Source organism: Oncorhynchus kisutch, linkage group LG18, assembly GCF_002021735.2.
Source record: "Oncorhynchus kisutch isolate 150728-3 linkage group LG18, Okis_V2, whole genome shotgun sequence".
In the NCBI taxonomy this organism is placed as follows: Eukaryota; Metazoa; Chordata; class Actinopteri; order Salmoniformes; family Salmonidae; genus Oncorhynchus; species Oncorhynchus kisutch.
The window spans coordinates 57801160-57828299 of NC_034191.2; the positions used below are offsets into that span (position 1 = coordinate 57801160).

The window sequence follows — 27140 nt, forward strand, 5'->3', positions numbered from 1 at the left end:
GGGAGCCGCTCTCACATTATGCGGGGCGGACAAATTGAAACAAAAATGAACATCCTTCGTGATGGATGCCTTTCCCGCTGTCTCGCTCTCTAAAAACACACAACATGCGCGCGCACACACACACACAACAGGATGGCTGGGCTGCTGAGTGTGTATAGAGTGTCAGAGCATGCAGAGCGAGGCTGGGACCAGGGTAGGGCTGCTTCAGCTGTGGTTGGTCATGGAGCACGGCATAGGATGTGTGTCGGGGAGTTTAGAGTTAGGGGTGAATGTTGGGACTGTGATGTGGCCTCGACGCTCTGGACAATCCACACACACAAACACAAATTACAAGGCACTGGAGAGAGGAGAAGAGTGAGAGCCTTGTTTTTTTGCGTTGCGCCTTGATGCATGCACTCATAACACTGTACAAACACACACACACACACACACACACAGAGAAGCTATCTCTCTCTGTGCCAGTAGGGAAAAGCTCCATGAGAAATGGGCCACGGGCAGTAACTAGCAGTGTGCGAGAGTGTGTGTAGATTTCCCAAGAAAATCCCTGTTCCCTGCAAAAAATGGATGGCATCCATACATTCCCAGTTTAGCTGAACCGGTCTTGGCATTCTACACTGCTCTTATCTACATAACAGCACTTGTGACAACAAACAACATAGCTTGTTTCAGTGTATGGCTATGGCAGGCCTTTTAAACATGAGATGAAATGAATTTCCCATAACCAAATGGAAGAGCTTGTTAGACTACCGGCTCCTTTTCTGAAACGGAATAAAATGTTCTTACATGAGGCAATTACTATAAAATGAGTTTTACATGGATTTTAGGACTGCAAGTACAGACATTCAGCCCAGCGATCATCAGGACCAGTCTGATGGCTTGTCCAAAATGGTACCCTGCTCCCTCCGTAGTGCACTGCCCTATGCCCATGTGGACCCTGGTCAAAAGTAGTGCACTATATAGGGTCTGGGGTGCCTTTTGGAATACACACCGAGTCTACCAACACACACACACTGTCTTATTATTTAGAAATGTAAACTTAGTAAGACACGCACACACACACACACACACACACTAGACACGCTCCTGGCATTCTCCTTCTACACTTTAAACAAACAGGTGTTACTGATTTAAAGTGTAGCATAGAAGATTATATAAAGGGTTATTGTGCCAGACTGTCTGGATTTGTGTTGTACTGAAGAATGCTATCTGAGGATTCATCAGTGGTTGGAAGAGTAATCCCTAGTCCCTGAGGTACTGTAGTCTTTTAGAATGATCTTATTCTGAACACAATCTCAGTTAGGAGTGTGTCTGTGTCTGTGTCTGTGTCTGTGTGTGTGTGTGTGTGTGTGTGTGTGTGTGTGTGTGTGTGTGTGTGTGTGTGTGTGTGTGTGTGTGTGTGTGTAGTATATCTAAATAAGAAAGGAGTGCCTTAGAATAAGATGGTAACACAGTCAGTCCTCAGGCTAGGTGAGTAATACGTTGGTTTTATTTGACGTTAAAATTAATGTTCATCCCAGCCTGTACTTCTAAATGATGTGAGTGAAACGTTTACTCACTGACCTACTCTTGTGCTTTTTTACACATCTCTCTCTCTCTCTCTCTCTTGCTTCTCTCTCTCTCTCTTGCTTCTCTCTCTCTCTTGCTTCTCTCTCTCTCTCTTGCTTCTCTCTCTCTCTCTTGCTTCTCACTCTCTCTCTCTTGCTCCTCTCTCTTGCTCCTCTCTCTCTCTCTCTGTCTCTCTCTCTTGCTTCTCTCTCTTGCTCCTCTCTCTCTCTCTTGCTTCTCTCTCTCTTGCTTCTCTCTCTTGCTCCTTTCTCTCTCTCTCGCTTCTCTCTCTCTCTCTCTCTCTCTCTCTCTCTCTCTCTCTCTCTCTCTCTCGCTCCTCTCTCTCTCTCTCTCTCTGTCTCTCTGTCTCTCTGTCTCTCTCTCTCTCTTGCTTCTCTCTCTCTTGCTTCTCTCTCTCTCTTGCTTCTCTCTCTCTTGCTTCTCTCTCTCTTGCTTCTCTCTCTCTTGCTTCTCTCTCTTGCTCCTTTCTCTCTCTCTCTCTCTTGCTCCTCTCTCTCGCTTCTCTTTCTCTCTCTCTCTCTCTCTCTCTCTCTCTCTCTTGCTCCTCTCTCTCAGCTTCTCTCTCTCTCTCTCTCTCTCTCTCTCTCTCTGTCTTGCTTCTCTCTCTCTCTCTTTGCTTCTCTCACTCTCTCTCTCTCTCTCTCTCTTGCTCCTCTCTCTCCTCTCTCTCTCTCTCTTCTCTCCTCTCGCTCCTCTCTCTCTGTCTCTCTCTCCTCTTGCTTCTCTCTCTCTTGCTTCTCTCTCTCTCTGCTACTCTCTCTCTGCTTCTTTCTCTCTTGCTCTCTCTCTTGCTTCTCTCTCTTGCTTCTCTCTCTCTCTCTTGCTCTCTCTCTCTCTCTCTGTCTCTTCTGTCTCTCTCTCTCTTGCTCCTCTCTCTCTCTCTGTCTCTCTGTCTCTTGCTTCTCTCTCTCTTGCTTCTCTCTCTCTCTTGCTTCTCTCTCTCTCTGTCTTCTCTCTCTCTCTCTCTCTTCTCTTGCTCCTTCTCTCGCTTCTCTCTCTCTCTCTCTCTCTCTCTCTCTCTCTCTCGCTTCTCTCTCTCTCTCTCTCTCTCTCTCTCTCTTTTCTGCTTCTGCTCTCTCTCTCTCTTTTCGCTTCTTTCTCTCTCTCTCGTCATCCTCTCTCTCTCTCCTCCTTGCTCCTCTCTCTCTCTCTCCTCCTCGCTCTCTCCTCTTCTCTCGCTCCTTCTCTCTCCTGTCTCTCTCTCCTCTTTTGTCTCTCTCTCATTGCTGCTGTTCTTCTTCTCTTGCTACTCTCTCTTGCTTCTTTCTCTCTTGCTTCTCTCTCTTGCTTCTCTCTCTCTCTCTTGCTCCTCTCTCTCTCTCTCTTCTCTCTCTCTCTCTCTCTCTCTCTCTCTCTCTCTCTGTCTCTGTCTTCCTCTCTCGCTCCTCTCTCCCCCCCTCCCTCTCTCGCTCCTCTCTCCCCCCTTCTCTCTCTCCCTCTCTCTCTCTCGCTCCCCCTCTCTCTCTCTCGCTCCCCCTCTCTCTCTCTCTAACTCTCTCTCTCTCTCTCTGTCGCTCTCTGTCTCTCTCTCTCTCTCTTGCTCTCTTTCTTTTCTTTCTTTCTCTCTCTCTCTCTCTGTAGGTTCATAGAGCATGGTGAGTATAAAGGGAACTACTATGGCACCAGTCTGGACTCTGTGCGTTCGGTCCTGTCCAAGAAACAAGGTGTGTCTACTGGACGTTCAGCCTCATGTGAGTTACACAAGTCCCTGACCCAGTCACAATCTTCCCTTTACCTCTACCCGCCATCTCTTCATTCGTTTCCTGTACCCTTCATTCCACCACTCCTTTTCCCTCCCAATGTCCTTCCATCTCTCCCTTCATCCCTCCATCCAAAAATATAAAAAGCAACATGCAATAATTTCAAAGATTTTACTGAGTTAACGTTTATATAAGGAAATGATTCAATTGAAATACATTCTTTAGGCCCTAATCTATTGATTTCACATGACTGGGAATACAGATATGCATCTGTTGGTCACAGAATATAATTTAGAAGTAGGGGCGGTGATCAGAAAACCAGTCAGTATCTGGTGTGACCACCATATGCCTCATGCAGCACGACACATCTCCTTCACAGAGTTGATCAGGCTGTGGCCTGTGGAGTGTTGTCCCACTCCTCTTCAATGGCTGTTTGAAGTGGGTGGGAACTGGAACATGCTGTCAAACACGTTGATCCAGAGCATCCCAAACATGCTCAATGGGTGACATGTCTGGTGAGTATGCAGGCCATGGAAGAACTGGGACATGTTGGTCATCATGGAATTGTGCACAGATCCTTGCGACATGTGGCTGTGCATTATCATGTTGAAACGTGGTGATGGCGGCAGATGAATGACACGACAATGTGCCTCAGGATCTCGTCACGGTATCTCTGTGCATTCAAATTGCCATCAATAAAATGCAATTGTTCGTTGTCTGTAGCTTATGCCTGCCCACACCATAACCCCACCACCACCATGGGGCACTCTGTTCATATTGTTGACATCAGCAAACCACTCGCCAACACAACGCCATGCACGTGGTCTGCAGTTGTGAGGCTGGTTGGATGTACTGCCACATTCTCTAAAGTAACTTTGGAAGCAGCTTATGGTAAAGAAATGAACATTAAGTTTTCTGGCAACAGCTCTGGTGGACATTCCTGCAGTCAGCTTGCCAATTGCACATGCCATCAAAATGTGAGACATCTGTGGCGTTGTGTGAAAAAACTGCACATTTTAGAGTAGCCTTTAATTGTCCCCAGCACAAGGTGCACCTGTGTAATGATCATGCTGTTTAATCAGCTTCTTGATATGCCACACCTGTCAGGTGGATGGATAATCTTGGCAAAGGAGAAATGCTCACTAACAGGGATGTTAACAGATTTGTGCAGAGAAATTAAGCATTTTGTGTGTCTGGAAAATGTCTGGGATCTTTTATTTCAGCTCATGAAATTTGGGGCCAATGTTGCGTTTATATTTCCACCTCTCTCTCTGCCTATCTCCTGGAGGAATCTCATCCTTCAGGAGACTTCAGAGGCAGCGGTGGCTTTCTGCAGGCCATGGCTGCTTACAGGGTTACCAACCAAACCTGGTTTAAAGGGCCATTTTTAGCAGCAATTACTGTTAATGTTCCTTATTTGAAGATTTCCTCTTTGGCTTATGTGTCTGGGTGGTGGTGATGATCTGCCTTTCATAAGTGGCCTGTATGTCGCTGAAAGCCCACAAACCCCACAGTTACAATCCTTTTACCCCAGGCCAGGCCTAGCACCCACCCTGCCTCAATTCTGCCTCGCACAAACACACTCTTGCCTGGGCCCCATAGGCATCCTCTGTTTGTTTTCTCTGAGTAAGTAATCATATAGAGTCCAAAATACACTATTATATAGATTACTGGCATGTTTTTGAACCATCTCTCCCTGATCAAGTGCCTCGTTAGCCCATGCTGTCTGTGTACATATGTTTATATGTGCGTGCTCGCACGTGTCTATGCCTTTGTGCTCCCTTGTAGCTCTCTACCCCGCTCAGTAGTCAATCACATGAGTTTCATGTCAGCCTGGTGGTGTTGCAGAGCGAGGGAAGTTGACTGGTCCCGTGCTGACCGGATGAAAGCTCTCCTCCTCTCTTCCCTCTCTGTGATGAAGATTAATGGTAGTCTAGCGCCACTTCCCCCTTGTCTTCTGCTCCTGTCTTCATCTGGGTCCCAAGTGGCACCCTATTCCCTATCTAGTGCACCTAATAGGGAATAGGGTGTCGTGTTGGACTCGGCCTTCGTACCGGCCCAGGGTTTCGAACCCGCTCAGCAGAACACAGCGAGAGGCCGTGGTATCGGGCCCAGAGGGAGGTGGACCGGCACCGGTTAACACTGCTCGGCTGCGGTTCAGTACACACAGACACACACACACTGTGTGCTACGTGTCAACCCAGCTGTGTAATGTGTCATCGCCTCTGCACTGTGACAGATGGAGATCTGGGTCTAATTCCACTCTGCGATATCTCCAGATAGATGAACCAGACACTCTCCTCTGCTAACTGTGTTTTCTCTCTCCTCTGTGTGTTGCAGACGATAAAGCACCTGAGGACAGCAGAGTTTAAACCTTATGTGGTGTTCGTGAAGCCGCCGCCCGTCGAGCGCCTGCGGGAGAGCAGACGGAACGCAAAGATCATCCCAGGCAAGGACGACAAGGGATCTGCCAAATCATTCTCCGTAAGTCACGTCAGCAAAAACAATGAAATGTTTTCGTATTGTCAAGAGAAGAAAATCCACCAAATGGATAATGATTGGCTAATTGCACACTTCCCACTCAGACATCTCCAGTGAAAAGTGATGTGATCTTTGTGTGTGTCACTGTGTGCAGGCGTGTAATGACACGTTATAAGGTAGGATCAAAGGTCACGAGCAGTTTTTGTGTACCACATGACCAAGCTGTAGGGTTATCAGAAACCCATCTAACACAAACTTTATCTGGGGCTCTGGGGGAGCTAGTTGTGGTGGTGAGGTCATATTTACTACCTACAGCTTTCTGTTGCAGGCTAGGGTGTATGTGTGCTTCCGTGCGTGCGTGTGCGAGTGGTTGTGTGTGTGTGTGTGTGTGGTTGTGTGAGTTTGTGTGTGGTTGTGTGTGTGTGTGTGTGTGTGGTTGTGTGTGGTTGTGTGTGGTTGTGTGTGTGTGTGTGTGTGGTTGTGTGTGTGGTTGTGTGTGAGTGTGTGTGTGGTTGTGTGTGTGTGGTTGTGTGTGTGAGTGTGTGTGTGTGAGTGTGTGTGTGGTTGTGTGTGTGTGGTTGTGTGTGTGTGTGTGTGTGGTTGTGTGTGTGTGTGTGTGTGTGGTTGTGTGTGTGTGTGTGGTTGTGTGTGTGTGTGTGGTTGTGTGTGTGTGTGTGTGGTTGTGTGTGTGTGTGTGGTTGTGTGTGTGGTTGTGTGTGTTACACACCTTTCCTCCGCAGCAAGTCGCAGCTCACAGCCGGGCCCCACATGAAACCAATTAGCCGTGGTGCGTTGCCGTGGTGGCGGCGTAGACGTGTGGCAGCTGATGGCTTTCCCAGCCCGCCGGGTCATCAGGTCCGGCGCTCGCGTGTCTCTCTCTCTCCGCTGGGCCACACTACGGGCCAGAACCCAGGTCACAGCCACATGCCGGGCCGGGATGGAGTGATATGATGACGCGAGAGAGAGGGTGGGGGGGAGAAAGAGGGAGAGGGGGAGAAAGAAAGCGTGAGGGGGGAGAGAGATTGGCTGTCATGTTGGAGGCGTGGAGGCTTTCCACGCGCCAGCGCTGAAGGTCGTGTCAACCGAGCTGGGGGAGGGGAGAGGAGAAGGAGGTGTAGACCGGCAGGTGCAGATCAGATCGGCTGGCGGCTCAGTGGGATGTCTGCCTCGGCCTTCGCGGCCCCGCAGGGCTCTGGGCCGCTCTCTGCCTTTCGTCTGTTCTCTCTCTCCATCTCTCCCTCAGTGTGTCTGCTCTTTTCAGCTCAGAGCATCAGGGCCTACCCCAAATGGCTCCATATTCCCTATATAGTGCACTGTGGGCCCTGGTCAAAAGTAGTGCACTATTCAGAGAATAGGGAGCAATTTAGAGCGCCGCCTCAGCCCCACTTTGAGGTGTTACTCCACACATACCTCTGTGTTTTCACCATGACCTAACCTAACACACAGCCCAACGCGGCTCTGGAAAAGGACAGGGTTAGACACAGCCGCTCTTAACTCAGAACATCCTTCGTTGAGCCGTCTAAGTTAGAGTACCGTCACTGTTTTAAACACAACATGTCAGAGGGACAGCATCTCTTCTTAAAATCATCCTTAAAGCATTAGATGATGACATAAATTCACCAGTCACCTCACTGATACACAGACATAATGTATTAAAGTCAGAAGCATCACTTTGTCCCCTAGTCGTGTACAGACTACACATCTCTGAGGTCGCTGATGTTTTTGTTTCATCTCAGTAAGACAGGGATTTCTTCTCGCCAAACTCTTGGGCTAGAGGACATAGGTAAACAGTTCCATCATGCATGATGACGGCCATCCTGAGGGGTGAGAGGTCAAACAGAGAGAGGTCAGAGGTCATGCTATCGACCTTTGTTTGACCTTTGGGTGAAAGTAACCCTCTGCTCTCAGTATAACTCATGTTAACAGTGAGCAGTAGTTGCCAAAAACAGGGCAGACTTTGACATTGATTGCCCTGGCCTATAATACCTTTATTAGATCCAGAGTTCAGAGCTCAGGTAACACATCCAGCCCCAGCGTTTTATTTTGTTACCTGGTTGAAATATTTCCTGTTACCAAAGCCCTTTCTGTAACCTTTTCAGGGAGATTGACAGACAGCGTTTTAAACCATCAGGTGCCAGCTATTAAAGAAAGAAAGACTTTGTTTGGTGGAAATGTCACTGCTGGATAATATTCTCCGTCTGCTATATTTCTTTCAGTCGAGACGAATGTTAGAGGCAGCAGGTCTGGTCATTGTCCCATCCAGACTACTGGAGAACAGACGTTTCATTGTTTTAACAGAGCCGTCTATGCTTTACTTTACCTGAATGCATTCATATCTGTTTTCAAATAGGGCTGACGTGAAATATGAGCCCAAAATCAGTTATGATACTGTAATACGATAATGAATATGTCCATATTCATATTCCTAGTAAGAGCAGTATAATAAGTAAAGGGATCATGGGATAGGGCTACTTACTGATGTCTTACCTTTCCCTCTAGCCAAGCAATGACATTCTGTCTTCTTTGAGAGAGAGTAAATCAGGGACCTCTTGCCGAACCAGATCTGTTCTGATATTTTATATCATTTTAATACAGAGGGCAGGTGCATTTTATGGGTATGAATAAAAGCAGATTTTCCGTTGAGGGCCTGACCTCCGAGGGGATGGCCAAGAGACATCAGGACAGAGGAGACCTTATCCTGGCTCAGTACCATAGAGATCTCTCTCTGTTTCTCTGTTTCTCTCTCTTGGTCTCTGTTTCTCTTGGTCTCCTTCTCAATTTCAATTCAATTTAAGGTCTCTATCGCTCTCTCTCTCGGTCTCCGTATCTCTCTCTCTCGCTTGGTCTCTGTTTCTCTTCCTCAATTTCAATTTAAGTCTCTCTCTCTCTGCCTTTGTTTCTCTCTCTCTCTGCCTCTGTATTTCTCTCTCTCTGCCTCTGTATTTCTCTCTCTCTGCCTCTGTATTTCTCTCTCTCTGCCTTTGTTTCTCTCTCTGCCTCTGTATTTCTCTCTCTCTGCCTCTGTATTTCTCTCTCTCTGCCTCTGTATTTCTTTCTCTGCCTTTGTTTCTCTCTCTCTGCCATTGTTTCTCTCTCTGTCTGCCTCTGTATTTCTCTCTCTCTGCCTCTGTATTTCTCTCTCTCTGCCTTTGTTTCTCTCTCTCTCTGCCTCTGTATTTCTCTCTCTCTGCCTCTGTATTTCTCTCTCTCTGCCTCTGTATTTCTTTCTCTGCCTTTGTTTCTCTCTCTCTGCCATTGTTTCTCTCTCTGTCTGCCTCTGTATTTCTCTCTCTCTGCCTCTGTATTTCTCTCTCTCTGCCTCTGTATTTCTCTCTCTCTGCCTTTGTTTCTCTCTCTCTGCCTTTGTTTCTCTCTCTGCCTCTGTATTTCTCTCTCTCTGCCTCTGTATTTCTCTCTCTCGGCCTCTGTATTTCTCTCTCTCGGCCTCTGTATTTCTCTCTCTCTGCCTCTGTATTTCTCTCTCTCTGCCTCTGTATTTCTCTCTCTCTGCCTCTGTTTCTCGCTCACTCTCTCGGCCTCTATCTCTCTCTCTCGGCCTCTGTATCTCTCTCTCTGCCTCTGTATCTTTCTCTCTCTGCCTCTGTTTCTCTCTCTGCCTCTGTATCTCTCTCTCTCTGCCTCTGTTTCTCTCTCTCGGCCTCTGTATCTTTCTCTCTCTGCCTCTGTATCTTTCTCTCTCTGCCTCTGTATCTCTCTCTCTCTCGGAATCTGTATCTCTCTCTCTCGGCCTCTGTTTCTCTCTCTCGGCCTCTGTAGCTCTATCTCTGCCTCTGTATCTCTCTCTCGGTTTCTGTTTCTCGCTCTCTCTCTCGGTTTCTGTTTCTCTCTCTCTCGGCCTCTGTATCTCTCGGCCTCTATCGCTCTCTCTCTTTCTATCGGCCTCTGTATCTCTTGGTCTCTGTATCTCTCTCTCTCTGCCTCTGTTTCTCTCTCTCTCTCGGCCTCTGTATCTCTCTCTCTCGGCCTCTGTATCTCTCTCTCTCGGCCTCTGTATCTTTCTCCCTCTGCCTCTGTATCTTTCTCCCTCTGCCTCTGTATCTCTCTCCCTCTGCCTCTGTATCTCTCTCTCTCGGCCTCTGTATCACTCGGCCTCTGTATCCCTCTCTCTCTCGGCCTCTGTATCTCTCGGCTTCTGTATCTCTCTCTCTTGGCCTCTATCTTTCTCTCGGTCTCTATCTCTCTCTCTCGGTCTCTGTATCTCTCTCTCACTTTCTCTCTCGGTCTCTGTCAGGTCTTTCTCTTTATCTCTTTCCCCATAATGGCCTTCTATGGTCATAGAGAGGGAGACTTGCCATGTCATGGACACTGACTGCCTGGTTGACATGGAAACGGCATACACAGCGTCTCTAGGGCTTCTTCTGTCCATGTCCACCCCACCGTCCTGTTGCCAGTTCCTGGTCTAATGTCCAAAGGGTTGGAGAGCTGCTGGCAGCAATAGCTGGTAGTGTGTCCCAAATGGCACCCTATTCCCTGCATAGTGCACTACTTTTGACCAGAGCCCTATGGGTATCGGGTGCCATTTAGGAGCACCCTGGGTCACTGTGTCCACGTCCAACCTCCATCCTTTCCAAGGGCTGACCACAGAGGAAGGTTACCAAGGGTCAACAGCCTTGGATCACCGGAGGGAATATATGGTGTACGGACGGACCGAGCCACTTCAACTTCCTCAGAGCCCTGACCAACAAACCTCCTGCTCCCTCCTCAACCTCTTCCCTTCCTCCCAGACGGAGGAGGATAAAGCCATCATGTCTTCTCTCAAAAGACAATAGGCCGTGAGATAATGTGGGTGGATTTATTACTGCCTTGTACAGTAGACAGTGAACACAGTGGAAGAGAAAGCTGTACGAGGGCTGTGTCGGAGGCAGAGTGGTATGTTTGTACAGTAGACAGTGAACACAGTGGAAGAGAAAGCTGTACGAGGGCTGTGTCGGAGGCAGAGTGGTATGTTTGTACAGTAGACAGTGAACACAGTGGAAGAGAAAGCTGTACGAGGGCTGTGTCGGAGGCAGAGTGTTATGTTTGTACAGTAGACAGTGAACACAGTGGAAGAGAAAGCTGTACGAGGGCTGTGTCGGAGGCAGAGTGGTATGTTTGTACGGTAGACAGTGAACACAGTGGTATGTTTGTACAATAGACAGTGAACACAGTGGAAGAGAAAGCTGTACGAGGGCTGTGTCGGAGGCAGAGTGGTATGTTTGTACAGTAGACAGTGAACACAGTGGAAGAGAAAGCTGTACGAGGGCTGTGTCGGAGGCAGAGTGGTATGTTTGCGGAGACTGGCTTGAAAACGAGTTATTGTCCTGTCATGGCGACCGTTTAATTTTAGCTGCACGACTAATCAACTATGAGGTGGAAAACCGCGAGCCGCGAGTAACTCCTGGCTCGGAGCTGTTAGGCTGACAAAAAGGAGACATTCTAAAATTGTAGATTTTAATGAGTTTGTGTGTGAATTTGTGTGTGTGTGCGCATTTCCATCAGTATGTGTGTCTGTATTCCTGCCTATGAATGTGTCTGTATATATGTATTTATATTTGTGTGTTTGGCAGAGTCAGTGGAGATCTGAAGCTCAGTATTCCTCTAGTAAAAGGAGCTAGCTAAATGTAGCTAGCCGCTCTAACCCTGCCATGTTCCCTGGGTTTGAGGCTGGACTGGACCAGGCCATATAAACATATCACCGTGCAGTATAATACCATGCCATCAGAGAGGGGAAACTGTGAGGAGGTAGCTAGCCTGGTCCCAGATCTATGTGTGCTGTCTTGCCAACTCCATTCATGACAGTGACCATAGGAGTTGCAAAACAGCACAAGCAGATCTGGGACCAAGCTAGCGGTGAGACCAGGAGTTGTATAGCTACTAGGTTCATGTTCCCAAGCCATTTCCATTTCTGAGGCCCTCCCATTTTTAATGCCTTGTCCACAAGCAGTCTTTGGCCTGTCTCCATAAAACCAAAATGGCATGTATCAATTATGGACCTTCTACTTGCTTTGTCAGTTATAGATATGTTTAGTATTTTTCCGTTTTAAGGAATATTTTATTTCTCTTCTGAATCAGATCGGTTAATGAGGAAATAATGAAAATTCCTTGAGGTTTTGGACTCTGTGTGTGTGTTACGGTTTTGTAAAGTGTGTGTGTCCTTCACTTACACTGGGCTGTTTGGGTCAGTCTGTTTATCTGTGTTAATGGCTGTTATGTTTGTTTATGTGTATGTCTCTGTCTTCCCTGAGATTCTCACTTACTCATGCCCTTTAGTCTTCATAGGCCATCGACAAAAGCTTGTCCCGAAGATAAGCAGAAAATAGATATACCATTTTAGGTACACCCATCTAGTACCGGGTCGGACCCCACTTTGCCTACAGAACAGCCTGAATTCTTTGGGACATGGACATGTTGGTATCAAGGGACCTAACGTGTGCCAGGAAAACATTCCCCACACCATTACACCACCGCCACCAGCCTGTACCGTTGACACCAGGCAGGATGGGTCCATGGACTCACGCTGCTTACGCCAAATCCTGACTCTGCCATCAGCATGACGCAACAGGAACCGGTATTCGTCGGACCAGGCAATGTTTTTCCACTCCTCAATTGTCCAGTGTTGGTGATCATGTGCCCACTGGAGCCACTTCTTGTTTGTAAGGGATTTAGCCCATCCGTGACAAGGACCGATGAGTTGTGTGTTTCCGAGATGCCGTTCTACAGACCACTGTTGTACTGCGCTGTTATTTGTCTGTTTGTGGCCTGCCTGTTAGCTTGTATGATTCTTGCCATTCTCCTTCGACCTCTGTCATCAACAAGCTGTTTTCACCCACAGGACTGACGCTGACTGGATGTTTTTTTGTTTGTCTCGCCGTTCTCAGTAAACTCTAGTCACTGTCATGCGTGAAAAGCCAAGGAGGCCAGCCGTCTCTTAGATACTGGAACCGACGTGCCTGGCACCAACGATCATACCACACAGTCGTTTTCTGTAGGTCACTCGTTTTGCCCATTCTAACGTTCAATTAAACAGTAACTGAATGCCTCGATGCCTGTGTGCCTGCTTTATGTATATACAGAATATCAGAAAAGTGAGTACACCCCTCAAATTTTTGTAAATATTTGAGTATATCTTTTCATGTGACAACACTGAAGAAATGACACTTTGCTACAATGTAAAGTAGTGAGTGTACAGTTTGTATAACAGTGTAAATTTGCTGTCCCCTCAAAATAACTCAACACACAGCCATTAATGTCTAAACCGCTGGCAACAAAAGTGAGTACACCCCTAAGTGAAAATGTCCGCTGAGTGTATATTTTATTCCATTCTATTCTTGTCCAACAGGAAGAGGACTTCCTGGAGATGGTGAGCACCGCCCAGCAGATGGAAAGCCAGCACGGCCACCTGTTTGAGAAGATCATTGTCAACGACGACCTGACGGCGGCATTCACCGAGCTGAAGGTGGCTCTGAAGAAGGTGGAGACTGACACGCACTGGGTCCCCATCAGCTGGACTCACTCCTGAGAGCCACAGAGAAAGAGTGAAATACTGTTTGGAGAAAGAAGGATATAAAAAGGGGAGGGCTTTTTAATGAAGTTGGTTCTGTGTCCACTGCGTAGGTGGTGGGTGCTGTCGGGTTTAGGATGGATCGTAACACAGCTGGACAGCAGAGTGGGCTGACTTGATGTGTGTCACAAATGGCACCCTATTCCCTATATAGTGCACTGCTTTGTGAAAGTACTTTCCAAATAGGGAGTAGAGTGCCATTTGGGACGAAACCTGTGTCTCAGTCTGGGTCTTCCTCTGGGCCCTGTCTAGCTCAGTCAACATGCAACACGCTGGACATCTGAGGGTGGGGTTGGTCTGATCTGGTTCTAGACCGCTGCACTGTCTTCTCATCAGATCGGTGTGACTGCCCATCAGTGCTGTGCCAGAACGTACTGTAACTTCGGACTCCTTCCTTAGTGTGTTTTTAACATTAGTTCATAGAAACCTAAGGGATTTGTATTGTTCTGTGGATGGTGGGTGGTTTGTATATTAATGCAGAATGGGGGAACAGATGAAAATGTTTTTTTGCCTTCAAGTCTTAAACTCAGCTTGGGTCCGAAACTGTACCCTATTCCCTATGTAGTGCACTTGTTTTGACCAGGGCCCGTAGGGGATAGGGTGCCATTTCAGACACCGCCTCAAACTCAGATGAACGTTTCCCTTGTGATTTCTAACGCTTCCATAGTCTGCTACACCAAGGTATCAAAGCAAAAACATGGCAGGGTCAGGACACTCAAAAAACACCAACAACAGGTGTCATTTTATTTAAGATAAATTAATATATTTGAATATTTTTCTGCAGTTTTACATACCTTTTTTATATATAACATATCTATAGCATCATCTGTAAGGAAGCATCATGACACTGTAAGCTACAACCTGAGGTGATTTCTGATGTTACTTTGACGTTGGATGTTTTTTCAGTCAGTGTTATGTCGTCGCACCTCAGATTCCCAAGGTCCTACTTACACCGCGTGTATTTTAAATGGCAAGCTATTCTGTGTACTGTGCACTACTGTTGACCAGAGCCCAATGAGCCCTGGTTAAAAGGAAATAGGGTGCCATTTGGGACACAGCCTAGGTGTTTTCTCATTTTATTTTAGGGGCTTTTTTAAAATGTAAAGCCCTCCACCCTGCTCTACTCATGATTCTGCCCAGGCAGCATAACAGTTTGCTATTTCACCCAGCAGACGTTGTAAGTCAAATGTTCTCAATCTAGTATAATTAGGGTGGAGTTAGCGTTATTTTACCCTCATAAAACAGGCCTAAAACAAGGAACCTAATAGAGGGGTCCATGGCGCTAGTAGATTTACAACAGACAGAAACACAAAGTAGCTGATTTTAACTTAGCAAGGTTCAGGTTATGTAGAGAATGGTTAGAGGCGCTAGTTATTTAGGATTCGCTAGGATTCCTCCACCCCTCTCCCTCTAACCCTCCTGTCTATCCCTCTACCATGTTCCTCCTATACAGTATGCTGGCTGTATCCCAGGGTTATGTGTCTAGACTAGAGCCTGTCTTCGATTGTTTGATGAGAGAATATTTGTGTATACCATATCTAGGGTTGCGAAATTGCTGGGTGCAGTGACCTCAGTGCCCCTATGTTCTCTCTCTGTCTCTATCCGTGATTTCACACTCTCACATCACCAATCATGTGGCGTTAGTTCGTTAGCTCTGTGTTGAGCTAAGGTCATCATGAGTCATGACGATGCACCCGAGCGATCTCTCTGTCTGTCTGGTGTCTCTTCTCTTTTACAGCAGGTTTCCCTCTATCCCTCGCTTCCTTTATCCCAGTGTTTTTGTTCATTTCAAATGTTCTTAGTATACACCTGTTCTGTATTTTTCTGATTATCAGGAGATGGTGTATCTATTATCTAAGCCACTACAATACCATATTTATCTACACTACAGGTTTAACCCTCTAGTTTCCTCATTCTTATATTTCATGTTTAAATGATGTTAGGTTCATATTTACCCTCCAGCCAGCCGTATCAGAGTTCTGTCTGTGCAGATATTGTCCTTCTGACTGTACATTCAATTACTGTGAGGCAAATTGTGTGATTTCACTTTTTTCTTTTTATTTGTACATTTTATATAAAAATATTAAACCAAATGTGTATTTCTCTAAGATGCTCATAACCAGTATGGAAAACTAGAGTTTGTAATATGGCAAGTGAATGATGATTGTAGCCATGAGTTAATTTTCCTCTCATAGGATCACGACAGTGACCTGGGACGCTTGGGGTTGTCACAATCTTGTATGTCTAGAATTCGTTTCTGAGCCATTTAGCGCAACTTTCACTCGCTCCGATAAAGACGAAAAACACCTACACGGAGTGCACACTTGTGTAAATAGAACTGAGAATGTGTCCCAAAAGGCACCCTATTCCCTTAATAGTGCACTACTTTTGATTATAGTGGTGCACTATTTCGGGAATAAGGTGTCATTTGGGATGTAACCCCTTACGGAAAATCGCATGATTCCACATGTGGTGATATCTCACATGAAGTTTCCACATGTAAAATCACGTGAAGCCATGTGTTTTTCTCACACTTCACTAGAGGCTGTTTGCCTACTAATCTCACTACAACCCCCCTCCATGTCGCTGATCACTACTTTGTTTGCTAGATCCTTCTCCCTCCTGTATCATGTCTTTGCCTCTTCGACACTACTCTCTTCCGTTTCCGCATCCTTTGACTGTCCCCTTTCCTCCCAGCCGGCTCAACCTTCACCCTCATGCTCCGTGTCTTAGTGACCTACTGCTTGCCTACAGAACAGGGCCCCAAAAGCATCTTATGGCTAAGTTTATCGTTAGAACATTCGTTAAATCTCTGAACTGTTTCCCCAGAACTGTTGCACTTGAAAACACTAATCTAACGCCTGCCTCAGACCACTCGTGTAACGGCTAAGTGCAGCGGAAGATACCCCCCCGCGTCACTTTATAGACCCAAGATCTCAGCCAAACATAGAATCACATGGTTTATCTGTCTCTCTGTGACCACTGATATCTTCAGAACAAAGTTGGCTGCAAATACAAAGTTGCCAATGTCCTTGCAATTGATACAAACAAAGCGACATATAAAAAATATTTAAAAAGATGACTGCATTAAAATATAAACAGTAGGCTATATGCCTATTTCAATCATATTGAAATACATTACATTTTCAATCCATTTAGTTATATTTTGCTTCTTGTAGGCACTTTCTGTATGTGTCTCAATATATTTCATGATGTGTGATTCATGATGCTCTGCCAAAGATGACTGTCCATCCTCCTAGATCTATCTGCTGCCTTCGACCCCGTGAACCATCAGATCTTCCTCTCCACCCCCTCAGGGCTGGGTGTCTTAGGCTCTGCACACTCCTGGATTGCATCTTACCTGGCAGGCTGATCCTACCAGGTGGAGTGGAGAAGAGTTGTCTGCACCACATGCTCTCACTTCTGGTGTCCCCCAGGGCTCGGCTCTAGGCCCTTTTCTCTTTACACCAAGACTCTTGCCTCTGTCATATCCTCACATGGTCTCTCCTATCATTGCTATGTGGATGGCGCTCAACTACTCTTCTCCTTCCCCCCTTCTGACACCCAAGTGGCGAAACACCTGTGCATACCTGCCAGAGATCTCAGCTTGGATGTCGGCCCACCACCTCAAGCCAAAAACAGACAAAACAGAGCTGCTCTTACTCCCGGGGAAGGCCTGACCACTCCAAGACCTCTCCATCATGATTGACAACTCAACAGTGTCCCTCTCCCAGAGTGCAAAGAACCCCGGCGTGACCCTGGACAGCACCCTGTCATTCTCTTCAAACATCAAAGTATTGACTCACTCCTGCAGGTAGAGTGCAACCTTTCCTCACACAGGATGTGGCGCAGGTCCTACTCCCATCTAGACTCCTGCAACTATGTTGGCTGGGCTTTCCGCTTGTGCCATCAAACCTTTGCAACTTATCCAGAATGCCTCAGCCAGCCTGTTGTTCAACCTTCCTAAGTTCTCCCTTGTCACCCCACTCCTCTACACACTCCAATGGCTTCCAGTCAAAGCTCATCTTGAAGACCCTGGTGCTTGCCTACAGAGAAGCAAGGGGAGCTGCCCCTCCTTACCTTCAGGCTTTGCTCAAACTCTACATCCCAACCCGAGCACTCTGCTCCGCCACCTCTGGTCTCTTGGCTCTCCCACCCCTACAGGAGGGCAGCTCCCACTCAGCCCAGTCAAAGCTCGTCTCTGTCCTGGCACCCCAATGGTGGAGCAAGCTTCCCCCTAAAGTCAGGACAGCGGAGAACCTGCCCATCTTTCGAAAACATCTGAAGCCCTTTTCCCACCTGCACTGACTTTGCTGATAAATACTTTGTTGGCGGAAAATGTACTTGATAAGATTCTGATATGTTGTCTTCTCGCCTAGCTATTTTAAGATGCATGCACTAATTGTAAGTCAAATCAAAGTGTATTTGTCACATGTGCCGAATTCAACAGGTGTAGACCTTACAATGAAATGCTTACTTACAAGCCCTTAACCATCAATGCAGTTTTAAGAAAAATATCTAAAGAAAAATAAAAAATAAAAGGAACAAATAATTAAACAGCAGCAGTAAAATAACAATAGCAAGGCTGTGTACAGGTGACAGAGTCAATGTGAGTCAATGTGCGGGTGCACCGGTTAGTCGAGGTAATTGAGGTAATATATACATGTAGATAGAGTTATTAAAGTGACCATGCACAGATAATAACAGAGAGTAGCAGCAGTGTAAAAGAGGGGGGGGGGGGGGGGGGGGTCAATGCAAATAGTCTGGGAAGCCATTTGATTAGATGTTAAGTAGTCCTATGGCTTGGGGGTAGAAGCTGTTTAGAAGCCTCTTGGGCCTCGACTTGGCGCTCCGGTACCGCTCGCCGTGTGGTAGCAGAGGGAACCGTCTATGACTAGGTTGGCTGGAGTCTGACTTTTTTTTTTTTTTTTAAGTCTCTCTAGATAAGAGCGTCTGCTAAATTACTAAAATATCAAATGTAGTACTTCACATGTGATGATACTTCACATGAAGTTTCACATGTGGATTTTCACGTGGTTACCTAACTTTTGTGGATTCAAATTTTCACGTGAGATTTCACAGGTGATGCCCTGCAAATGAGTCATTTTGATACACACACAGTGTTTTTAACATTAGTGTTTTCAATGTATATTTTAGACACACTTTGAAATACAGTACCAGTCCAAAGTTTGGACACACCTTCTGATTCCAGGCTTTTTCTTCATATTTTCTCTTCTACCATGTGGAAAATAGTACAAATAAATAAAAACCCTTGAATGAGTAGGTCTGTCCAAACGTTGGACTGGTATGGAGCAGCTACAGATTGACCCTTTAGGTCTATTAAAAGTGTGAGTTTGAGCATATGTCCATTAGGCCTATGGATTTATTTATTTTTATCAGCATGAATTAGATTGAGCACTAAAAGCCACACCTATATTCCATAGGCTTGGATCTGCACTATGCAGCTGTTGCAGGAGCATTATTTTTCACTCACTGGCCACTGGTTTCAAAAACAGTGATTGATAGGCAGCTTAAACTTCTTGAATTCAAACATTATTGGCTTCAAATACACATTTTAGATTTGTGAACAGCCATCCACAACAACCACAATCTGTAAGGTGCAAATAGCTTAGTCAAATCGCATTTTGTTGGTCACATACACATGGTTAGCAGATGTTATTGCGAGTGTAGCGGAATGCTTGTGCTTCTAGATCCAACAGTGCAGCAGTATCTAACCGGTAATATCTAACAATTCCACAACAACATCTAATACACACATTCTAGTAAAGGAAAACCTAATATCTAACAGGTAATATCTAACAATTCCACAACAGCGGAATGCTTGTGCTTCTAGATCCAACAGTGCAGCAGTATCTAACCGGTAATATCTAACAATTCCACAACAACATCTAATACACACATTCTAGTAAAGGAAAACCTAATATCTAACAGGTAATATCTAACAATTCCACAACAACATCTAATACACACAATCTGACTGACTCAACTCCAGCCACTTTAATAATGGGAATTGATGGGAAATGATGTAAAATATATCTCTAGCCATTTTAAACAATGCTACCTAATATAATGTTTACATAACCTACATTAGTCATCTCATATGTATACGTATATACTGTACTCTATATCATCTACTGCATCTTTATGTAATACATGTATCACTAGCCACTTTAACTATGCCACTTTGTTTACATACTCATCTCATATGTATATATTGTACTCAATACCATCTACTGTATCTTGCCTATGCCACTCTGTACCATTACTCATTCATATATCTTTATGTACATATTCTTTATCCCCTTACACTTGTGTCTATAAGGTAGTAGTTTTGGAATTGTTAGCTAGATTACTTGTTGGTTATTACTGCATTGTCGGAACTAGAAGCACAAGCATTTCGCTACACTCACATTAACATCTGCTAACCATGTGTATGTGACAAATCAAATTTGATTTGATTTGATCTAGTAAAGGAAAACCTAATATCTAACAGGTAATATCTAACAATTCCACAACAACATCTAATACACACATTCTAGTAAAGGAAAACCTAATATCTAACAGGTAATATCTAACAATTCCACAACAACATCTAATACACACATTCTAGTAAAGGAAAACCTAATATCTAACAGGTAATATCTAACAATTCCACAACAAAACCTAATACACTCATGGGATGAGAATATATAAGTATAAAATATATGGATGAGCAGCGACAGAGCGGCTAAGATGCAATAGATAGTAAAGAATAGATAGTGAAGGATACAGTACATACAGATGAGATATGTGAACATTCTTCAAGTGGCATTATTAAAGTGACTAGTGTTCCATTTATTCAAGTGGCCAATGATCTCAAGTCTGTAGGGTAGGCAGCCGCCTCTCTGTGTTAGTGGTGGCTGTTTAACAAACTGATGGCCTTGAGATAGAAGCTGTTTTTCAGTCTCTCTGTCTCAGCTCTGATGCACCTGTACTGACCTCGCCTTCTGGGTGGTAGCGGGGTGAACAGGTAGTGGCGCTCAGGTGGTTGTTGTCCTTGATTTTTTTTGGGCCTTCCTGTGACATCGGGTGAGAGAGCAGCAGTGTGATTCACATCAGTGCATTATGTAGATATCAATAACTTTTTTCAATGCTGATTTGAATGTCATACAGGAAACAGAGAAGTGTCAAAAAATGTTCCGCAAACATCCTTTCGGAATTTAGAAGTCATCCTCGAAGTAATCTAGTTTTTCTCAAATATTTGGAATCTGATTACAATATTTTTGCTGGTAACGTAACTGATTACAGTTACTGTTTTTTTTGTAATCCCTTAGGCGTAAAGGATTACATGTAATCCGTTACTCCCCAACCCTGCACATACACTACAGTCACAACACACAGGCCTCATTGTCCCTAGATTTTTTTATTTTTTTTCAACAAATCCTTTTAATAGGCTCCATGAAGCCAAAATTGACAAAATAATCTTCAATGTTGATGATACAAAGAACAGAAAGTACAAAATCGTTCCCAGGTGGAATACTATTGGGCAAGAATCGCAGTAACATTGATGTTGATCTTTGTGTTCAGTCCATTATAACAAGCACATTTAAAATGCAGGCATTGAGCAGAGCAAAATAACAAAATACCGTGAGCAGACTGTAGCATGCTGCAATTTGCAACTTCATGAACAGTTTTACCAGTCTGATAGGAATTCACTCTTTTTGGAAACTGAACATACAGGACCCTCAACTATTTTAAGAACCTCAATTGTATAGATAAAGGTTGTCAAAGGAATCATTTTATTTCTCGCTCAGTTTAAAACTTGGCAGGAGGTAGGTCGGACATTGTCGTTTAAAACAAAGGAAAACAGGAAGGTAAACAAGCCTCGTTGATATCCACAATACTAATATCAAGGATTTAAATGGAGATGTCAGTGCTGATAGGGACAGGGAGTAGAATGTAAAGAACAGTGGGCGTTTATATACAAACAGCCATGTGAAGCAACGTTTTGGTTTTTACAGCACCAACAACTCAGACATTATGCTTTATCAATTGAACTAAATGCCATAAGAGCAAATTGAGATGCATCTTTTAGAGATCATTAACTTTTTAAACATGGTTTGTAAATTAATGGCCAAAACTCATGGCTAAATTTAAAGACGCTCGAGCTACTTAAACACAGAATAGGACTACAAAAATCAGGTCAACATGTGGACACATTTCTTGAGGAGCTTTTTAAATACAGCTAGCCAAGGGATGATCTTGAATCAGGGGTGGATTTTTACTCATGTGCAGCTTAACTGTCGTAGCTGTCTCTATAGGAACCCCCAGAGCGGTCCCCGTAGCCTCCCTGGCCCCTATTGTCTCTGTATCCTCCACCACCAGAAGAGTACCCTCCGCCACCGCCGCTCCTGTATCCACCGCCACCCCCGTAACTCCGGTCTCCACCCCCATAGCTGCGGTCTCCTCCACCACCACCATAGCTCCTCTCACCATAGCCCCTGTCACCGCCACCATATCCTCCACCACCATATCCGCCACCGCCTCTGGAACCTCTGAATACACCGCCACCTGAGCGACCACCACCCTTGCCGGCTTCATCCACACGAATGGTTCTGCCATTGACAGACTTGCCGTTCATTCCCTCCAATTCCCTCCATTCCCTCCTTCGCATCCTCGGCATTTTCGTACTTTACGAAGCCGAATCCACGAGACCTTCCCGTTTCTTTGTCCCTGATGACATCAACTTTTGCGATGTTTCCATACTTGGCGAAAGCTTCCGCCAGAGACTCCTCTGTGGTGTCGAAGCTCAGGCCTCCGACGAAAAGTTTTCCTTCGTCGGACATGATTCTGTGTCTTTGACAGACCGAGTGCGAAGAGCTGGTGCTTGAAGAGGCTCGTCGTCGCAAGATAAATGGAAGGTCGTCCCTAGAATTTCTTAGCAAACAGCTGGAGGCAGGGCTTTTTCCTATAGAGCTCCATTTTTATGGAATGGTCACGTGAGAGACGCAGACTCTGTCTCGACCTTTAAGTCTTTACTGAAGACAATTGAGTGTAGTCTGACCCAGGGGTGCGAAGGTGAACAGCAAGACACTGGAGCGACGAACCGCCCTTGCTGGCTGCCCCCTCTGCATTGGGATTCTCTGCCTCAGACCTTATTACGGGGGCTTAATCACTGGCTTACTAGTGCTCTTCCGTGCCGTCCCAAGGAGGGATGCTTCACCGGTTTTTCCATGAAAGCATACATGAAATGAGTTGCAAAATGAATAGGAAATATTGTCAAGACGTTGACAAGGTTATAAATAATGATTTTTAATTGAAATAATAATTGTCTCCTTCAAACTTTGCTTTCGTCAAAGATTCCTCCATTTGCAGCAATTACAGCCTTGCAGACCTTTTGGCATTCTAGTTGTCAATATGTTGAAGAGATTTCACCCCGTGCTTCCTGAAGCACCTCCCACAAGTTGGATTGGCTTGATGGGCACTTCAAATTGCTCCCACAACAGCTCAATAAGGTTGAGATCCGGTGACTGTGCTGGCCACCCCATTATAGACCGAATATCAGCTGACTGCTTCTACCCTAAATAGTTATTGCATAGTTTGGAGCTGTGCTTTGGGTCATTGTCCTGTTGTAGGAGGAAATTGCCTCCAATTGAGCGCTGTCCACAGGGTATGGCATGGCGTTGCAAAATTGAGTGATAGCCTTCCTTCTTCAAGATCCCTTTTACCCTGTACAAATCTCCCACTTTACCACCACCAAAGCACCCCCAGACCATCACATTGCCTCCGCCATGTTTGACAGATGGCGTCAAGCACTCCTCCAGCATCTTTTGTTCTTCTTTGTGATCCGAACACCTCAAACTTAGGTTAGTCTGTCCATAGCACTTTGTTCCAGTCTTCCTCTGTCCAGTGTCTGTGTTTTTTTGCACATCTTAATCTTTTCTTTTTAATTGGCCAGTCTGAGATATGGCTTTTTCTTTGCTCTCATGGAATAGCCTTAATTTCTCAGAACAAGAATAGACTGATGAGATTCAGAAGAAGGTGCTATGGTTCTGGCCATTTTGAGCCTGTAATCAAATCCACAAATGCTGATGCTCCAGATACTCAACTAGTCCAAAGAAGGACAGTTTTATTGCTTCTTTAATCAGTACAACGGTTTTCAGCTGTGCTAACATAATTGCAAAAGGGTTTTCTAATGATCAATTAGCCTTTTAAAATGATAAACTTGGATTAGCTAACACAACATGCCATTGGAACACAGGAGTGATGGCTGCTGATAATGGGGCTCTGTACGCCTATGTAGATATTCCATAAAAAATCTGCGGTTTCCAGCTACAATAGTCATTTACAACATGAACAATGTCTACACTGTATTTCTGATCAGTTTGATGTTATTTTAATGGACAAAAAATGTGCTTTTCTTTCAAAAACAAGGACATTTCAAAGTGACCCCAAACTTTTGAACTGTAGTGTCTATCCTTTCTGGTCGGACGGGGCCACTCTCTTTCTCTCTACCTGCTATCTCGACCTTCTGTCTCGACCTCTGAATGACCCTGCTGGTCATCTATGAACATTGTTCTTCAAGATGTTCAAATCTGCTATTAATGGCCATGTACTATGTCCAACCAGCACAAACAGAAGAGAACTGGCCACCCCTCAGAGCCTCGTTCCTCTCTAGGTTTCTTCCTAGGTTCTTGCCTTTCTCAGTAGTTTTCCCTAGCCACCGTGCTTCTACATCTGCATTGCTTTCCGTTTAGGGTTTTAGGCTGGGTTTCTGTACAGCACTTTGTGACATCAGCTGATGTAAGAAGGGCTTTAAAAAATACATTTGATTGAAACCTGATTGAAGGGTGACTAGGAGGAAAGAGGTGGCTGGAGACATTCAGAGGGAGGACTGGGGGAAGGTCAGGGAGAGGTAATGGTACTCTGTGAGGAGGCCAAGAGGAAGGGCTGAAAACAGTTTTCAGGAGGACTCACTGTCCTCTTCCCCTTAATTGGAATTAAGGAGTGACTCACTCACTTACTTACCAGGCTCCACAGTACTGGTTGTGTCCTAAATGGCACCCTATTCCCTTTATAGTGCACGTCTTTGACCAGGGCCCGTAGGGTAGTATAGTAGTGCACTTTAAAGGGAATAGGGTGCCATTTTGGACTCAAAACGGTAAGTGGGGACATGACAAGGTGCTGGAGCTGGCCTGTCATGCCAGGCTTTAGAGGTAAGAGAGAGAGAGAGAGAGGGAACGAGACAGAGGGAGACTGAGAGAAAGAGGGAAGAAGACAGAGTTCCACTTTGGTGTTACCTTCCAAAAGCCATCAAGCTCAATGATCCATGTTTAACAGCAGAAAAATACCGCCTCACATCGTCCCTTGGGCGTGGGAAACTAGAGCCGTGGGAGCGCGGGCCCAGTGACAGGTAAGAAAGGTTTTTAGAGACTTCTAAGTAAAGCGCTGACTTTACTTCCATTTCCCTCCACGTCAACAGTTACGTTAACAGTGCCCACTGTCTGGGGTGCGCCTTTATATTCCCTTTATAGTGTACTACTTTTGACTAGGGCCAGACAGGTTGCAGACACTGTTTGGGGCCTGCTGGCTAGCTCTCCTGGGTAAAAATGTCCCTCTCTTTCCAGCCTGCAACAAGCCAAAGTGACTGGAGCCACATCCATCTCCTCTATCGCCACTCTCCTGTCCTCTCTGGTTTAGCTCTTCTCCGAATGGCTCACAAAGTATGTGCCCCAAATGGCACCCTATTCCCTACATAATGCACACTACTTTTGACCAGGGCTCATAGGGCTTTTGTCAAAAGTAGTGCACCATAAAGGGAATAGGGTGCCATTTAGGACACAAAAAGGCTCAGATCGCTTTCAATCTAGAGTACACTTCATTAGATTGAAACCTTAATTTTTTTGTTAACCCACTACCTCACCCACTAGATAGTGTTTCATCCTTGCGTGTTTATTTGACCATGTCCACGTTTGAGTGTTTATGACCTCTTGCCCGTTCCAGTATGTTTTGATAACACTCAAAACAATGTACATGAGGGTGATGGGTTCCATGTGAATTCCAAACTGTTCTCCTCAACAAAACACCCTCGTATCTGACGTTCTAAGACATTCTGTCATGGGGGGGGGGGGGGTTTGTGACTGATACAGCGTTTTCTCCCCCAGCACACTGACATGTAGATGTACTGTAAGTCCTCCTGTCACGCCTTCTAGGGGCCCTATGGGGAAGGAAGAAGTGCACTTGCTCAGTCAGATGTAAGTCATGTCGGTGCGAGGCCCAGAACATCATTTGTTCCCACTGTTACGTTTCTCCCACTGCCACGGGACAAGAAGGGGGCTGCTGATGGAAAAGGACAGAACTATCCCCCACATTTCTCCCCCTTTCTCTCTCTCTCTCTCACTCACCCTCAATCACATGAACCAGGGTTGATTTGACAGATGGTGACGTCACAGCGATCAATTAATTGTGTGTTTGTGTCTAGGCAGCATGAATCTGAAGTTGCACAGCCCTAACGAGGTGATGAGATCTGCAGTTTAAATACATCCTTATAAAGGTGAATAAACATCATGCGTGCCTGTATTAGTCCATGACTGATTTAAGAAAACAAATCTTCCTCTCTCTACCTGGTCCCTGGAGAGCAGCTACTCTTATGTGACTGTTGGTTTTTAATTGGTTTCCCCAATTATGATATGAATGTGACTGAGAGCTCACAGAATCAAAAAGCTGCCCTTTTCCTCATTTTGTTTTGTCTCTGATCCACAAGATTAATGTTGGACTCCGCAGGGCCTGTCGTACGTTTTCATGAATCGCTCTCCTTCTGCCTTTTGATGTATTTATTGTCATGTCCATAAATTCCCATATTAACTGGGCTAGGGCCGAGGTGGAGAGAGAAAAACAGGAGATTATGTTGTGGAAAAGCCAGACACACCGCCATCACAGCAACATGTCACAGAGGTGCCTACTGCGTTCCCTCTGATGCTTTTCCGAAACCATTAAAGCAAAGTGACTCGCCCTCTTCGATTTGATATACAGTCCAATTGGTTTGATTTACTGCTCTAAATTACGACCTCAGGGCCAATATCCTGAACCCTGCTCAACGTGATAAGTCCTTACATTCGCTGCATGACAAATTGTACATCATGCGCATCGGAGGAGGGGAGGTAGAGGGGGTGTCCTGGGCTCCTGCTGAGATCAGATCTCTTTCATGAAGGTTCTCTTCTTAAAATAACCTTTCTCTCCCTCTCTCCATTTTATCTCTCTTTCTCACTATTACATTTTTTGTCTTTTTCAATAGTAGCCCATTCCATCCTGTTCTGTCCATACTTTCGTGTTGTGATCTGGGCCGTCATCGTCGCAGCTCTGTTTTCCTCATCCCTGGTAAATGACCTTGACCGGAGGGAGAGTTCCAGGCTGCATTCCAAATGGCACCCTTTTCCCTATGTAGTACACTGCATTTGACAAGGTCCCGTAGAGCTATGGACAACAGTAGATCACTATGTAGGGAGCCATTTGGGACACCTCTCCAGTGCTGGCTGGGGCTTCTGCCCACCATGTGTCTCCTGCTAATTAACGACACATTACCTCATGTCTGTAGGCAAAGGTCTTCAGGCCCCGTTACTTTGAGCTGTATTACACACAGGGTCTGGGGAACCAAGGAGAGAACAGAGGATGCCCTTCATACCTTTCTTCATGTCTGCGTCATCATATTACCTACATAGTGCACTACTTTTGACCAAAGTTATTTTTAAGTTATTTTTACCAGGTAAGTTGACTGAGAACACATTCTCATTTACAGCAACGACCTGGGGAATAGTTACAGGGGCGAGGAGGGG

General features: G+C 45.4%; 1 protein-coding gene and 1 pseudogene across 2 annotated transcripts in view; one reads left to right on the forward strand and one right to left on the reverse strand.

Annotated features, from left to right (window-relative positions):
• Window positions 1-15433, forward strand: part of mpp7a (MAGUK p55 scaffold protein 7a) — a gene marked incomplete in the record, with an annotated part of 250832 nt that extends 235399 nt beyond the window's left edge. Inside the window, 4 exon segments of the mRNA XM_031796379.1 lie at window positions 3148-3223; window positions 3225-3257; window positions 5607-5750; window positions 13087-15433. Coding sequence (XP_031652239.1) covers window positions 3148-3223; window positions 3225-3257; window positions 5607-5750; window positions 13087-13266 — 433 coding nt within the window.
• A 5305-nt stretch (window positions 15434-20738) lies between these two features.
• Window positions 20739-22230, reverse strand: LOC109909539 (cold-inducible RNA-binding protein B-like; annotated as a pseudogene). Its single transcript, XR_004204072.1, has one exon. The product of XR_004204072.1 is annotated as a cold-inducible RNA-binding protein B-like (transcript).
• Window positions 22231-27140: the final 4910 nt, after the last annotated feature.